The 16,006-nt window shown below is 44.9% G+C and overlaps 1 protein-coding gene across 1 annotated transcript in view; it reads left to right on the top strand.

Annotated features, from left to right (window-relative positions):
- The first annotated feature begins 210 nt into the window (after positions 1-210).
- The window catches only part of LOC135506979 (WD repeat-containing protein 17-like), a 20,115-nt gene continuing 4,319 nt past the window's right edge, over positions 211-16,006 (top strand). Inside the window, exons 1-23 of the mRNA XM_064926423.1 lie at positions 211-335; positions 576-759; positions 1,443-1,673; positions 6,199-6,450; positions 6,725-6,847; positions 7,332-7,519; positions 7,718-7,886; positions 9,890-9,981; positions 10,227-10,396; positions 10,674-10,838; positions 11,098-11,300; positions 11,630-11,779; positions 12,275-12,405; positions 12,720-12,845; positions 13,061-13,216; positions 13,620-13,684; positions 13,837-13,969; positions 14,167-14,258; positions 14,426-14,525; positions 14,873-15,012; positions 15,161-15,181; positions 15,395-15,506; positions 15,696-15,940. Coding sequence (XP_064782495.1) covers positions 213-335; positions 576-759; positions 1,443-1,673; positions 6,199-6,450; positions 6,725-6,847; positions 7,332-7,519; positions 7,718-7,886; positions 9,890-9,981; positions 10,227-10,396; positions 10,674-10,838; positions 11,098-11,300; positions 11,630-11,779; positions 12,275-12,405; positions 12,720-12,845; positions 13,061-13,216; positions 13,620-13,684; positions 13,837-13,969; positions 14,167-14,258; positions 14,426-14,525; positions 14,873-15,012; positions 15,161-15,181; positions 15,395-15,506; positions 15,696-15,940 — 3,371 coding nt within the window. The 5' untranslated portion in view covers positions 211-212. The remainder of the gene's footprint in view (positions 336-575; positions 760-1,442; positions 1,674-6,198; positions 6,451-6,724; positions 6,848-7,331; positions 7,520-7,717; positions 7,887-9,889; positions 9,982-10,226; positions 10,397-10,673; positions 10,839-11,097; positions 11,301-11,629; positions 11,780-12,274; positions 12,406-12,719; positions 12,846-13,060; positions 13,217-13,619; positions 13,685-13,836; positions 13,970-14,166; positions 14,259-14,425; positions 14,526-14,872; positions 15,013-15,160; positions 15,182-15,394; positions 15,507-15,695; positions 15,941-16,006) is intronic.

Genomic DNA, 16,006 nt, shown 5'->3' with positions numbered 1-16,006 from the left:
AAGGCAACTGTGCTGTTATTGTGAGAATGGCCTATTACAGCTAAATAGTAAGCCATTTTAATGTCGGTTCTGAAATGCAAGACTGATGTACAGTACTTGAGAACAGAACATACTTTAGACCTGAATGTATCCCTCAATCCATGAATAAAAATAATAGAGCATTGCCTGTGTTCTGGTGCCTGTGTTCTCTTCTCTGTGTGTCGCAGATAAAGATGTCCCAGGTGAAACAGGTGGGCCTGCTGGCTGCCGGGTGCCAGCCCTGGAACAAAGATGTGTGTGCTGCCAGTGAAGACCGGTTCGCTTACTGTGCAACACTTGCTATATATGTCTACCAGGTAATTAGCTTGGCAAACATCGTGTGTGTGTGTGTTTGTGTGTGCGCTCGTGCGTGCGTTGGCGTGCGTGCGTCTCTCTTTACGTGTGCTCTCTCACTTCTCTGTCGAAAGGACATTCAAAAGAGATGTCTAATCTTCAAGTGATTTCTGTCATTGACGTTTTCCTTATCTATCGTTATCTCTGCCACTCCATCTGTTTACATATGCAACACCAATACCAATGTATCTGCACCCATGCAGTTGGACCACAGATACAATGAGTTCAAGCTTCGAGCCATCATGTCAGAGCACAAGAAGACCATCACGGCCATATCGTGGTGCCCACACAACCCCGAGGTGTTTGCCAGCGCCAGCGCTGACAACCTGCTCATCATCTGGAATGTGGCAGAGCAGAAGATTGTGGCCAGGCTGGATAACACCAAAGGTACTGATAATGAACTATGCCCAGTGGAGGCAGATGTACAGGGGAGTGGGTGGGCCAGATGTGCGTATTCAGTAGGGAGAAAACGTTTTGAAATAGAGTGAAACAAGGTGGAGCGGAAAGCTGTGGCCGGACTAGATAACACCAAATGTACTGAACATAGAGACACATGGTCTGTATAACGCAAAAGATACTGGTTCTGATCAATCATCAGGATGGAAATGAGGAATGACTGTGGACAAGAGGTAAGGGAGTTTACCTGGGAGTAGGCTCCTCTTTAGACACTACTGATGGGAGACTTGTCAGAGAGGCTAGCGAGAGTAGGTTGGGTTGCCTTGGGAGGGTGACTCAGTGTAGTGAAGTGTTTGTGTGCTTAGTAATGTCATTAGGACTGGCTATTGTTGCTGCTACACTGACTCCTATCAGGAGGGAGATGGCTGACGACTGGGTGGTTTGGTGTTATTTGTTTTTCTAGGAGAGAGAGAGTGTGTGTGGGCGGGTGGGTGGGTGGGAGGGTGAATGTGTGTGTTTGTTTGTGTGTGTGTTTTCTTTGTGTGTGTGTGTGTGTGTGTGTGTGTGTGTGTGTGTGTGTGTGTGTGTGTGTGTGTGTGTGTGTGTGTGTGCGCGCGCGCACATGTGTGTGTGTGTGTCTAATGTGTCTCCAAACCTTGTGAACCATCACCCAGGCATCCCAGCGTCTCTGAGCTGGTGCTGGAACGCAGGTGACGGCGTGGCGTTTGTGTCCCACCGGGGCCCTCTCTATCTGTGGGCCATCAGCGGGCTGGACGCCGGCGTCACCATCCACAAGGAGGCACACAGCTTCCTGTCTGATATCTGTCTGTTCCGCTGGCACCCCGTCAAAAAGGGCAAGGTGGTGTTTGGACACACGGACGGGAGCCTCTCTATCTTCCAGCCAGGTAAGACTGAGGCTGCATCTCAATAGTCTAAGGATAGTCAATCAATCAGTCAAATGTATTTATAAAGCCCTTCTTACATCAGCTGATGTCACAAAGTGCTGTACAGAAACCCAGCCTAAAACCCCAAACAGCAAGCAATGCAGGTGTAGAAGCACGGTGGCTAGGAAAAACTCACTAGAAAGGCCAGAACCTAGGAAGAAACCTAGAGAGAAACCAGGCTATGAGGGGTGGCCAGTCCTCTTCTGGCTGTGCCGGGTGGAGATTATAACAGAACATGGCCAAGATGTTCAAATGTTCATAGATGACCAGCAGGGTCAAATAATAATAATCACAGTGGTTGTTGAGGGTGTAACAGGTCAGCACCTCAGGAGATAAATGTCAGTTGGCTTTTCATAGCCGATAATTCATAGTATCTCTACCGCTCCTGCTGTCTCTAGAGAGTTGAAAACAGCAGGTCTGGGACAGGTAGCACATCCGGTGAACAAGTCAGGGTTCCATAGCTGCAGGCAGAACAGTTGAAACTGGAGTAGCAGCACGGTCAGGTGGACTGGGGACAGCAAGGAGTCATCAGGCCAGGTAGTCCTGAGGCATGGTCCTAGGGCTCAGGTCCTCTGAGAGAAAGAAAGAAAGAAAGAAAGAAAGGAGAGAAAGAGAGAAAGAGAGAAAAGAGACAGAAAGAATTAGAGAGAGCATACTTAAATTGACACAGGACACCGGATAAGACAGGAGAAATACTCTGAGACAGGCTGAGACAGGAGGGGTCGGGAGACACTATGGCCCGGTCTGACGATACCCCCGGACAGGGCCAAACAGGCAGGATATAACCCCACCCACTTTGCCAAAGCATAGCCCCCACACCAATAGAGGGATATCTTCAACCACCAACTTAACATCCTGAGACAAGGCCGAGTATAGCCCACAAAGATCTCCATCATGGCACAACCAAAGTGGTAGCCAACCCAGACAGGAAGATAACATTAGTGACTCAACCCACTCTAAGTGACGCACCCCTCCTAGGGACGGCATGGAAGAGCACCAGTAAGCCAGTGACTCAGCCCCTGTAATCGGGTTAGAGGCAGAGAATCCCAGTGGAGAGAGGGGAACCGTCCAGGCAGAGACAGCAAGGGTGATTCGTTGCTCCAGTGCCTTTCCGTTCACCTTCACACTCCTGGGCCAGACTACACTCAATCATATGACCTACTGAAGAGATGAGTCTTCAATAAAGACTTAAAGGTTGAGACCGAGTCTGCGTCTCTCACATGGGTAGGCAGACCATTCCATAAAAATTGAGCTCTATAGGAGAAAGCCCTGCCTCCAGCTGTTTGCTTAGACATTTTAGGGACAGTAAGGAGGCCTGCGTCTGTGACCGTAGCGTACGTGTATGTATGTACGGCAGGACAAAATTGGAAAGATAGGTAGGAGCAAGCCCATGTAATGCTTTGTAGGTTAGCATTAAAACCTTGAAATCAGCCCTTGCCTTGACAGAAAGCCAGTGTAGAGAGGCTAGCACTGGAGTAATATGATCACATTTTTTGGTTCTAGTCAAGATTCTAGCAGCCGTGTTAACCTCTAGCGTCGAGCAATCCCGCATCCGGGAGCGTAATCATAGCCTCAAGCTCATTAGCATAACGCAACGTTAACTATTTTTGAAAATCGCAAATTAAATGAAATAAATATATTGGCTCACATGCTTAGCCTTTTGTTAACAACACTGTCATCTCAGATTTTCAAAATATGCTTTTCAAACATAGCTACACAAGCATTTGTGTAAGAGTATTGATAGCTAGCATAGCGTTAAGCCTAGCATTCAGCAGGCAACATTTTCACAAAAACAAGAAAAGCATTCAAATAAAATCATTTACCTTTGAAGAACTTCGGATGTTTTCAATGAGGAGACTCTCAGTTAGATAGCAAATGTTCAGTTTTTCCAAAAAGATTATTTGTGTTGGAGAAATCGCTCCGTTTTGTTCATCACGTTTGGCTAAGAAAAACCCCCGAAAATTCAGTCATTACAACGCCAAACTTTTTTCCAAATTAACTCCATAATATCGACAGAAACATGGCAAACGTTGTTTAGAATCCATCCTCAAGGTGTTTTTCACATATCTTTTCGATGATAAATCATTCGTGGCAGTTGCCTTTCTCTTCTGAACCAAATGGAAACGTGCATGCAGCTGGAGATTACGCAATAATTTCGACGGAGGACACCAGGCGGACACCTGGTAAATGTAGTCTCTTATTGTCAATCTTCCAATGATATGCCTACAAATACGTCACAATGCTGCAGACACCTTGTGGAAACAACAGAAAATGTAGACTCATTCCTTGCGCATTCACAGCCATATAAGGAGACATTGGAACACAGCGCATTCAAAATCTGGGGCATTTCCTGTATGAAATTTCATCTTGGTTTCGCCTGTAGCATTAGTTCTGGGGCACTTACAGACAATATCTTTGCAGTTTTGGAAATGTCAGAGTGTTTTCTTTCCAAAGCTGTCAATTATATGCATAGTCGAGCATCTTTTCGTGACAAAATATCTTGTTTAAAACGGGAACGTTTTTTTATCCAAAAATTAAAAGAGCGCCCCCTATATCGAAGAAGTTAACTGAAGCTTATTTAGTGCTTTATCCAGGTAGCCGCAAAATATAGTATTGTAGTAGTCTAACCTGGAAGTGACAAAAGCATTTTTCTGCATCATTTTTCGACAGAAAGTTTCTGATTTTTGCAATGTTACGTAGATGAAAAAAAGCTGTCCTTGGAAAAATCTTGATATGTTCTTCAAAACAGAGATCAGGGTCCAGAGTAATGCCGAGGTTCTTCACAGTTTTATTTGCGCCGACTGTACAACCATCAAGATTAATTGTCAGATTCAATAGAAGTTCTCTTTGTTTCTTGGGACCTAGAACAAGCATATATGTTTTGGCCGAGTTTAAAAGTAGGACATTTGCAGCATCCACTTCCTTATGTCTGAAACACAGGTTTCCAGGGAAGACAATTTTGGGGCTTCACAATGTTTCATTGAAATGTACAGCTGTGTGTCATCTGCATAGTAGTGAAAGTTAACATTATGTTTCCTGAATGACATCACCAAGAGGTAAATTATATAGTGAAAACAATAGTGATCCCAAAACGGAGCCTTGAGGAACACCGGAATTTACAGTTGATTTGTCAGAGGACAAACCATCCACAGAGACAAACTGATATTTTTCTGACAGATAAGATCTACACCAGGCCAGAACTTGTCCGTGTAGACCAATTTGGGTTTCCACTCTCTCCAAAATAATGTGGTGATCGATGGTATCAAAAGCAGCAATAAGGTCTAGGAGCACCAGGACAGATAGGTAGCCTAGTGGGTGGGGCAGGGTGGGGCAGGGCGGCAGGTAGCTCAGTGGTGAGTGTTGGATTAGTGATGGAAAGTTTGCAAGATCGAATCCCCTAGCTGACTAAGAAAAAAATCTGTTGTTCTGTCCCTGAACATGCAGTTAACCCACTTTTCCTAGGCCGTCATTGAAAATAAGAATTTGTTCTTCACTGACTTGCCTAGTTAAATAAAGGTAAAATAAAAAGATGCAGAGCCATGGTCTGAAGCCATTAAAAGTTCATTTACCACCTTCACAAGTGCATTCTCATTGCTATGATGGGTTTGACTTCAGGAAGGCAGTGAATTGCTGCGCAACAGCTTTTTCTAAAATTCGAGATTCGATATAGGCCGATAGTTTTTTATATTTTCTGGGTCAAGGTTTGGCTTTTTCAAGAGAGGCTTTATTACTGCCACTTTTAGTGAGTTTGGTACACATCCGTACTATCCATACACAGTACACATTCGTACTCACAATACACATCCTTACTGAGTACACATCCGTACTCAGTCTAGATTGAGGCTATCTCAATAGACTATAGACATTCTAGACTGTGGCTGAATCTCAATTGGGCTGGGCAAGAACTGGCAAGAACCGGGCATGCACTTCCCTATTACAAAGAATTTTACATTTGAGTCATTTAGCTAGCAGACAGTCTTATCCAGAAAAACAACCACATATTACAATTATTGCAAGTACAGATGTAGGATCTTAATTTGAGCCAGTTTGCTACAGCAGGAAAATAATCCTGCAGCAACAGGAAATGTGAATTATTATGTGGATTATAATTCATGGATATATTTTGTAGAGGTTGATACATTTTTTGTTAGGGCATATCAAGACTGACATTTTAAAGTGAAAATGACATACTATAGAAGCCTTTTAAAACCTTGAATACAATACAAGTTTGCATTTCCTGCTGTGCAGGAAAATTCTCAGTAACAAAAGAGTGATCAAACGAAGTTCTTACATCTGTAGAACCTTCTTCAAAATAGCTGCTATCAGTAGAATCAGTTCCAGGAAGAAAAAACACAACTTTTAATATGTATTTGTTGACTGTTTCTTCCACATGAGAACCTTTATTTGGTACCTCCAGGTATTTCATTAGGGGCTGTGGTGACTTCATTTAGTCAGTTGATGCAGCAGGTCTCCTCTCCTGTCCTAGGATCTAAAAACCAGAAGCACGTGTTGCGCCCGGAGTCTTTAGAGGGGACGGACGAGGAGGACCCGGTCACAGCGTTGGAGTGGGATCCCCTGTCGACAGACTACCTCCTAGTGGCCAACCAGCATAATGGCATCAGAATGGTCGACTCAGAGGGGCTCACCTGTGTCACTACTTTCAGCTTCCCCAGTTCAGCTGCCTCTGTACAGTGTCTGGCCTGGGTTCCCAGTGCACCCGGCATGTTCATCACTGGAGGTAAGGACATATTGGCGTAGGGTTTACGGGTAGGGTACAATGGGTTAGGGTGCAGGGGGAGGGGAAAGCTGGGTCCCCAGTGCCCCCGGCCTGTTAATCACTAGAGGTAAAGACATAGGGTGCTGGGGGTTACGGTAAGGTCATAGCCCTGGGTTTGTTCTTTACACGGGGTAGGGTATGTTTATCAGTGTAGGTAGCTCGAGGTCAGGTGTGTAAGGCTCAGGCCTTTAGAACTGTCAATACCACTGTTCCAACGTGTTCCTTCTGTTCCCAGATTCTCAAGTCGGTGTGTTGAGGATATGGAACGTGTCCAGATCTACACCGCTGGACAACTTTAAACTGAAGAAGACCGGCTTCCATGCTTTACATGTGTTAAACTCTCCCCCAGCCAAGAAATGTAAGCATCTGGCATACTACTGACACATTAGCTCTGATAATCCACAAATTAGGGTAGAATCCACAGTCTGCAGCACACTCTTAGAAAAAAAAGGTGCTATCTACAGCTGTCCCAATAGGAGGACCCTTTGAAGACACCCTTTTTGGTTCGAGGTAAAACCGTTTTGTTTCAAGGCATAATCCTTTTGGGTTCCATGTATAACCCTTTCCACAGAGAGTTGTATATGGAACCCAATAGGGTTCTACCTAGGGTTACACTATAGGGACAGCGGAAGAACCATTTTGGATCCCTTTTTTCTAAAAGGGAACAATAACTTCAGAGTTTTGGATATGAATGACTGATCTTGTGAAATAAGATTGCAATATCTCTTGGAAAAACTGTAACTTTTCTATAGCATAGTGTGTTCTTTCCCCATTCTTGCTATCACCTGACCCCTCCTGACCCCTCCTGGCCCGCCATTATTTGCCTCTTACCTTCTTTTCAGCCTTGAGCTCCATCTCCCCAACAAAGAGCCACTACACATCATCCACCAGTGAGGCTGTTCCTCCTCCTACTCTATCCCAGAACCAGGCCTTCTCCCTCCCACCGGGCCACGCGGTCTGCTGCTTCATGGATGGAGGGGTGGGACTCTACGACATGGGAGCCAAGAAGTGGGACTTCCTACGAGACCTGGTGAGGGAGGGAGGGGAAGAGATTGGGGGGGGGGTGAAAAGATGGGAGGACAAGTGGTAGCAAGGGAGGTAGGGATATTGGGATGATGCTAAGGGCGTTCTTCTATTTCTTGTTTGTGTCTGCATTTCTGTTGTACATAACTCCCAATCCAGTTCATGTTGAAGAAGACCTGACCATGAAACAATATGTTGTTCTCAGGGTCATGTTGAGACCATATTTGACTGTAAGTTCAAGCCAGACGACCCCAACCTGTTGGCGACAGCCTCGTTTGACGGGACCATTAAGGTGTGGGACATCAACACCCTCACAGCGGTTTATACGTCTCCCGGCAACGAGGGTGTGGTCTACTCTCTGTCCTGGGCTCCTGGTAAGACATGGGGAGAGAACACACACAGACCATAAAACTTTGGGTGTTTCTCAATATGCATTGTACCCAGTAGCGTGCCGTGGTTCTGGGGCCTGGGCCTTCAGTGAAGTCCTACACAGCCCCACCCGAATTAATCCACCTCTTATTACCATCATTATGATGCCATGGCTCTAGACACTATACATTTAGACAGAAACACAGTATAACCTGGCGTTGCGTCACCTTGAAATGGACATTTTTATTCAGAGAATTGCAGGGGAAGAGTACAATACCTTTTCATTGTGCAGCTTCGTTGCCCTGCACGCTTGTTCGTTGAGCTGTAAATCCACTCGGGTGTCCCCAAAAGTTTTCAAAAGCACCATTGCTTGTAAGTGCCCAGCCGTACTTTGGTGTCTCGTTGCTGCCTTGGTTAGACAACTCAGGTTTGCAAAGCCAGTGTGGCTCCAAACACCAAATCGATCACTTGCAAATAATAGGCATTCCCAGCAGTACAGTTTGCAGTGCTTCTCGGAGCCTGTGAGTCATTGATAGCGCCCATAGTTGAAAGTGGCGAACGAACCCCTTTCCCGCCTGTGACAGGCTTTGTAGCGTTGGCATCTACCTCTCCTGACAATGTCTAACTTTTCTTGAAAAGTTTGTCTTGAGAATGCCGTTATAATTATATCCTCGACCAAATCGATATCTTCTCCTTCCACCATTGTGGGTTGAAAAAACAGCTTAGTTGTACGTGAATTAATTAGTTGATCAATTTCAGTTTCCTAGTTCTGAGACCTGCCCATATAGGACCTGCCTCTCAATATTGGTAATCCAATCGTGGACGCACTACGCCTGCTAGCTGGCTCCTGTGTAACACTGGAGCCAGCCAGCAGGCGTACAATAGCCAACTCTAAAGCTGACTGGTTGACACTCAATTTTAATTTCCATTCACTTTAAGCTACAAGCGCCCGCACTGTTGATTCTGAAGGCCTGAGGGCAGATTTTGGACCCCTGGCAACACATGATGGCCTAATATGATTGGATAAAAGATCTAACATAAAGACCAGCCCTCCAAATCTCAACCTGGGGCTGGAAGCAATGCAAACAAGAGGAACGCTATGAAATGAAGAGTGTAACTCTTACTCTGGGGAATAATTTAATACATATTTGTGGGAAAATAGATATTTTTTAAAATTATATTCTGATGATGTTTAGGCCAGCAGAGAAGGCCTTGCTGGCCCTGACGGCCCACCACTGATTGTACCATTGTTCCACACTCTCGTGCTCCGAGTGCATTCTCAGAGGACGAGAGTGTGGAGAATGCATAAAACATGACATTTGAGAAGCACCCCCCTACTGTACTACCTCACGCTGCACCTCCCCATTCAGTGAACCTTCTTCCAGCCAGGACAATGGCAACAATAGAGACGAAACAAGATATACACAAAGCAAATGTTTTACTTCATAACTATCAGCTAGCTATATGTGACTCGTAATAATCTAGCTAACCAGACAGTTTAACAGGAAAAAAGGACCTAAATCGAATGTTATGCAAGGTTGATGTCAATTCTTCGTCTGTAGTTCGCTACCAATTCTTCGTGGCTATCTAGCTAGCTAACAGTAGCAGCTAACAAGTCCCCCTATTGAATTACTAGTCTTGCTATCTCTGCACAGTACAGTGGATATTGTAAAAAATAAAATAATAACACAGTATGCATTTCTTAATATATCAAGAAAAAAACATTGTAGTCAGTTTATTTTTTCTCGCTTCAGCTCAAATAATGCTGTTGATTTCAAGTATTGAGCGTGTTTTTTTTACATGGTTGCTTCATATTTCTGTGCACACTTTCCATCGAAGCTTGCGTCTATGCATTAATAATGATTTACTGAATATAAATTAAGAAGTCAACTTTATGCACTTTTTTTATGATTCAAACCAGTTATGAAACATGTTGCGCTTTCTTGCGTTCGTTCATTTGGATGTCGTAAATATGTCTCTTGTTATCTTCGTGTGTGTTCTTCGAAAGGAGACCTGAACTGCATAGCCGGAGCCACGTCCCGGAACGGTGCATTCATCTGGGATGTGAAGAAAGGCAAGATGATCACACGATTCAATGAGGTACGTCAATAACACTGACGAAAATCACGACAGTCATAAGGGCTTTTCAAACTACTGAGCCGAACCGAGCTAAATCAAACCAAGCTGTACTGAGCTCGCCTGGTTACGCATCCACTCACCAGCACAGTTTTGTTCGGGTCGGCATGATAGTGTGAAAAGGTTTGTAGAGTGATCTATCAATCTCTTTAGTTTATCAATATTTATTTTTACGTCTTAGCCTTTTTGTTCCCTTGTGTACTCAACAGCATGGGAATCATGGTATCTTCTGTATCGCATGGAGCCATAAGGACTCTAAAAGAATAGCCACATGTAGTGGCGACGGCTTTTGCATCATTAGGACCATCGACGGCAGGGTCTTACACAAGTACAAGCACCCTGCTGCTGTGTTTGGTTGTGACTGGAGCCAGAATAACAAGTAAGAGTCCACTTGTGTAGTTCACCTTCATTACTGTATAACAAGTATACTGGAAGATACAGTTAGTTACCTATATTCTACTAGATCTATCCTTTCTCTCGCTCTCTTTTTCTTTCCTTCCTTCCTTCCTTCCTTCCTTCCTTCCTTCCTTCCTTCCTTCCTTCCTTCCTTCCTTCCTTCCTTCCTTCCTTCCTTCCTTCCTTCCTTCCTTCCTTCCGTCTGTCTGTCTGTCTCTTTCTCTCTTTCACTCTTTTTTTCTTTCTCTCTCCATTCCCAGAGACATGATAGCCACGGGCTGTGAGGATAAAAACGTGCGCGTGTACTACCTGGCCACCAGTTCTGACCAGCCACTCAAGGTGTTCACGGGTCACCTGGCCAAGGTGTTCCACGTGCGCTGGTCTCCTCTCCGAGAGGGTATTCTCTGCAGTGGCTCAGATGACGGGTACACGCAGCACATTAATACATTATTCATATATGTTCTTTCACTGAGTCTCACAGCACATTGCATTAGGGTAATTTATCCCATCCACCAATGTGTAACAGTACCTGAATAATGCATGGCAAACACTTTGTCCAGATACTGAAACACAGGTAGTTATTTGATATGCTGTCATTATCAATACAGATGCCATTGGTTTCAGTAGTCACTCTATTATGTCTATGGGAGTCCGTATATAACCCCTCACTCCCTCCTTCTCCAGGACTGTGCGTATCTGGGATTATACCCAGGATGCCTGTATCAACGTGCTGAGTGGTCACACGGCGCCGGTCCGAGGCCTGATGTGGAACACGGAGGTGCCCTACCTGCTGACCAGCGGCAGCTGGGACTACACCATTAAAGTCTGGGACACCAGGGACGGAACCTGCCTGGACACCTGCTACGACCACGGCGCTGATGTTTATGGTACCGGTCCTCAGGAACAGCACGCTGCAGCCATCATCTAATAGACTCAGCCACGGGCCCAGGACCATTTCTAGACTGCAAACTGACCAGAAGCCCAAACATATCATATTTGACTAAAACATTATCATCTCAAACCTTACTTGCGTTTGCATACAATCACATATCTCTTTCTATCATGCGTGGGGGGGTTGTTAACAAATCTTTGGGACCACCAGTTGGGGAAACCTGCTATGCTTTATAGAGGCCAATGAATGTGAAACTAAATGTAAGATACTGTTTCTACACTGACACTGTGTCTGCAATGCTGCAACCTGATCTGATTCCTCCAGGCCTGACTTGCCACCCCAGCCGTCCTTTCACCATGGCCTCATGTTCCCGGGACTCTACGGTCAGGTTGTGGTCCCTCACTCCGCTCATCGCTCCGCTCCTGGTCAACGTCCTGGCTGACCACAGCTGGGATGACATCATCGGCAACACGGGTCAGTCAGATGTTACGATACTGAAGAAATGTTTTGTGTAGAACATGTACAGTGGAGGGTAAGGCATGTAAACCCCCTTATTTTGTGCCAGCGTTTACCCACCTTTCGCTGAAAAAATGCATTTAAAATAACTTTAAAGTAACTTTACTCACCAGGAACTGCGGTTAACATGTGCCTGTCTATTTTTTTTACCTCTACATCACTGGCCATGTAGAATAAGGAATCGTGTTAGTTCTATGTGCTACATTTCTATCTGTATACACTCCAGGATTAGGGATTCATCAGTAAATCACTCTCCCATCAGTCACTATGACTATATTGTTACAGAAGTGTTGATTACTCATGACATCAATATGTTGATTGCTCATAACTCTGTCTCCACCGTGAGAGAGTGATACCGCAAATATTTATCCTTTCAAACACGACATAGCCTCACAAGAACCATTATTGTGAATGACATCATGGTAGAGTACTATATCCCCTCCTCTCCTCCAGATAGGGCCATGGTACCTGGTGCTACCCCTCTGCTCTGTGGGAAGGTGTCCAGAGACATCAAGCAGGAGCTGGATAAACTCTCCAGTGAAGTACGGGTGAAGAAACTCAGGTGGTTCTCCGAATGTTTCTCTGTGAGTATATTTACTCGCAATTTTCCTTAGATGAATAGCACTCTATTTACGGTCATTTAGTTATTCCATTCCTGCAGTCCAGACACATGGTTTTAATCTGATGGTTTGATGGAAGTATAGTCGTTTGTTCCTTGGTATAGTTTTACGTCATCAGGTATCAAATAACCTATGGATAAATCTCTAAGTTAGTACTCCTATTTGGTAGTAATATTAGCACATATTACTGGAATCACCATGTATTATGTACTGTACTTGACATACTACCTACTCTTATGAAGTGCTTAGGAATACTTGTTCTATGTTATTTCCTCCAGCCACCAGGGGGGAGTCATAACCTGTGGGACCTGGTGTCAGTGATCAATGGGCAGGACGACAGTCTGCTTCCCCAGAGCTACGGCAAGGGCATCATGCACATGAAACACTTGGTCCGCTTCAAAACCGTAAGTCGACCACTGACTGACTGTCTCCTCTCACACATGGTCCGGTCCCTTCAGATCTGCAAACATCCAAGGGTTAGGACCGAAGCAAAGGGGGATGGAGTGATTTAGAACCAAGCGTATGAGTCGTATTTCTAAGGGGTTCGTTTTTCAAAAGAACATCAAACGTTTCACGACTATTCACTTACAGTACACATTTCAATGTGCCTGTTCTGTAGTCTGAGGCCCAGGAATTGACCATAGTGAAGATGTCTAAGTTCGGCGGGGGGATCGGGGCTCCCAGTAAAGAGGAGAGACTGAGAGACGCAGCAGAGATCCATCTGAGACTGGGGCAGATCCAGAGATACTGTGAACTCATGGTGGAACTGGGAGAGGTAATAGACAGATTCATTACAGGCCCTAGGCTACTCTTAGAAGAAGAAAAAAGGGTTCCAAAAGGGTTCTGCGGCTGTCCCCATAGGTAGAACCCTTTTTACTTCCAGGTAGAACCCTTTTGGTTCCTGGTAGAACTCTTTTGGGTTCCGTGTAGAAGGGTTTCACCTGGAACCGAAAGGGGTTATTCAAAGGGTTCTCATATAGGGACAGCCTTAGAACCATTTTTGGTAGTAGATAGAACCTTTTTTCGAAGAGTGTAGAACAACTATGTGTGTATCAGGAACAATACATGGAGTCATACGGCATTACAGTATGTCCCCCATTAAAGGGTGTCAATTAACAATCACAGCATTAATTGCTGTACATAATGATGATGTCTGTCATGTTTTCTGTATTTGTCAGTGGGACAAGGCATTGTCAGTTGCCCCTGGTGTATCCATAAAGTATTGGAAGAAACTCATGCAACGGTATGTTTTGAGTTAGTTTGTCAATTCAAGAGGCATGTAATGGTTACGTGTACATTTGAGCCATTTAGCAGACGCTCTTATCCAGAGCGACTTACAATTAGAACCACAACAGTGGTTGTTGACTTCCTTCCTCAATGCATGTGTCCTCGTAGAAGAGCCGACCAGCTGATGCAGGAAGAAAACCATGATGTCATCCCGTACTGCATCGCCACGGGAGACGTGAGGAAGCTGGTCAACTTCTTTACTGCCAGGGGTCAACTGAACGAGGCGCTGCTAGTGGCTCAGGTATGACAACATTGGCATCCTATGATTAATTGTATAGTTAGAAAACAAAGTAACATAATATAAAACATGTATTGGTTCCAATCTCTCTAAAGGAGAGAATAACATACCACCATGTTAATTGGCTTATCTGGATTGATGAAGGTTCAGTCAGCCAAATTGCTGTTGAACGTCATACCTTTGTTGTTGTTCTTGTACAGGGAGCTTGTGAAGGCAACATCCACGTGCCTCAGACCGCCGTAATCAACCATACAACCACTACAAACAGCGACGACATACAGGCATATAACGGGTGTGTCCTTTTCACATGAAAATACACCATTTTGCCTAATGTTGGTGTGTTCCACAGCATACGTAATCACCATCCTGTCCATGGTGCATTGCATCCATACTGGGCAACTGAATATCCCCTCATGACCCCAGGCTTGTGAGGGTGAAGTGTAATCTCTGTTGTTCCAGGCTACTGCAGTGTGTATGTAAGGAGCTAGCGGAGTGGTATTTCCAAGATGGCCGTGCTGTGCTGGCGGCCTGCTGTCACCTGGCTGTGGACAACACGGAGGTAAACACACAGACAGGGCATTATGGCTTCAAAGGTGACATATATGATCCTCTCTGTATGTCCTCTTGTAATACACACATAACATTCACTGTTGCGTATGCTAGTTGTGCACCTGAAACTTAAAGCTGGTCATGAGCTACCCTCCTGCAGGGTTTTGATCCAACCCTACTCCCAATACACCCGGTTCTACTAATCAGCGGCTCCTCTGGCCCTTGATTGGCTGAATCAGGTGTTTACATGTAGGGCTGGAGCAAAAACCTACAGAGCACTAATGCCTATGAATGTGAACATAAATGTGCATATTTAGTAGATGCATAACTTATCATGTTGTTGTGTGTCCCCCACAGCTAGCCATGGCCAGTCTGATCCGGGGTAATGAGCTGGAGCTGGCTGTGTGTGTAGGGCTGGTGTTGGGAGAATCAGCAAATCAGGCCACTCACTACGTCCTGGAGCTACTAGCCAGGAAGTACATGACCACACCCACCTGGTAAGAGCCAATTACAACTCTCCTTGAGAGGGCTAATGAACATGACAGGCTAGATTATATATATATATATATATATATATATTCTCCATATGATTGTGAATATACAGAGTGCATTTGTTTATCATTTCCATCTTCTCATTTCTTGTAGCTTTCCATCAGTTGGAAGCAGGTATTATACATGTTTCATGTATCATAACCGTATGTTTACTGCGATAAAGGATTTGACTTTATTCTGGATTGATTTTGTTCCATCCGGTTGTACCTGGTCTTGTACAGTACCTTACCTCATTCCTAAAGACTGCTTAGGTTTTCAAAGGGATGTGTGGATGTGTCCCCTGCAATCCAACAACTGGACTGATGTCACCACTCTTCTCCTTCCCAGGGACCTGGCGGCTGACCTTCTCCAGATGATCCCAGACAACGAGGTCCTGCTGGCCAAGCTGTGTGCCTTCTACCCTGGGAGCTCCTCGGAGATAGACCAAATCCATGAAAAAGTTGGTGCTGAATTTCAGCGGAAATTCTCTATTGAGCATCCGTTTTAGTGCAAATTGGGTCCGGGAAACCTGTCCTAATTGTTTAAACAGAAAAACATAGAAGTAGACCAATTGACAATATGACATGAAAATGTCAACAACAACATTGAAGTATAAAATGCATGTTAATAATTGGTGTTGTTGTTTCAGTGTGGTCTTCCCAGTCTGGAGGAGTGTCAGGCGTTAGCTGAGTCTGCTGTCAGCGAGGGAGACATCTTCAACGCTGTCAAGTACTATCTAATGAGTCCAGAACCCGAGGCAGCCCTGCTTGTTGGCATCGCCCATGTCAAAGAACAGCTGAGTGATTCTGACTGGACCGTAGACTCTGTCCATCCTATCCTGGACCTTCTGGGTTACATTAGAACGGACCGGCTCATACTTGCCAAGTTCACTGAGTAAGTGAACGGGAATCAGAATGTGTGAGACAATGTCTGGGTCTAGGCAGGTACCCTAGTGGTTAA

Source organism: Oncorhynchus masou, chromosome 20 (genome assembly GCF_036934945.1).
Source record: "Oncorhynchus masou masou isolate Uvic2021 chromosome 20, UVic_Omas_1.1, whole genome shotgun sequence".
Taxonomy (NCBI): Eukaryota; Metazoa; Chordata; class Actinopteri; order Salmoniformes; family Salmonidae; genus Oncorhynchus; species Oncorhynchus masou.
This window is presented reverse-complemented; position numbering and strand designations above follow the sequence as displayed.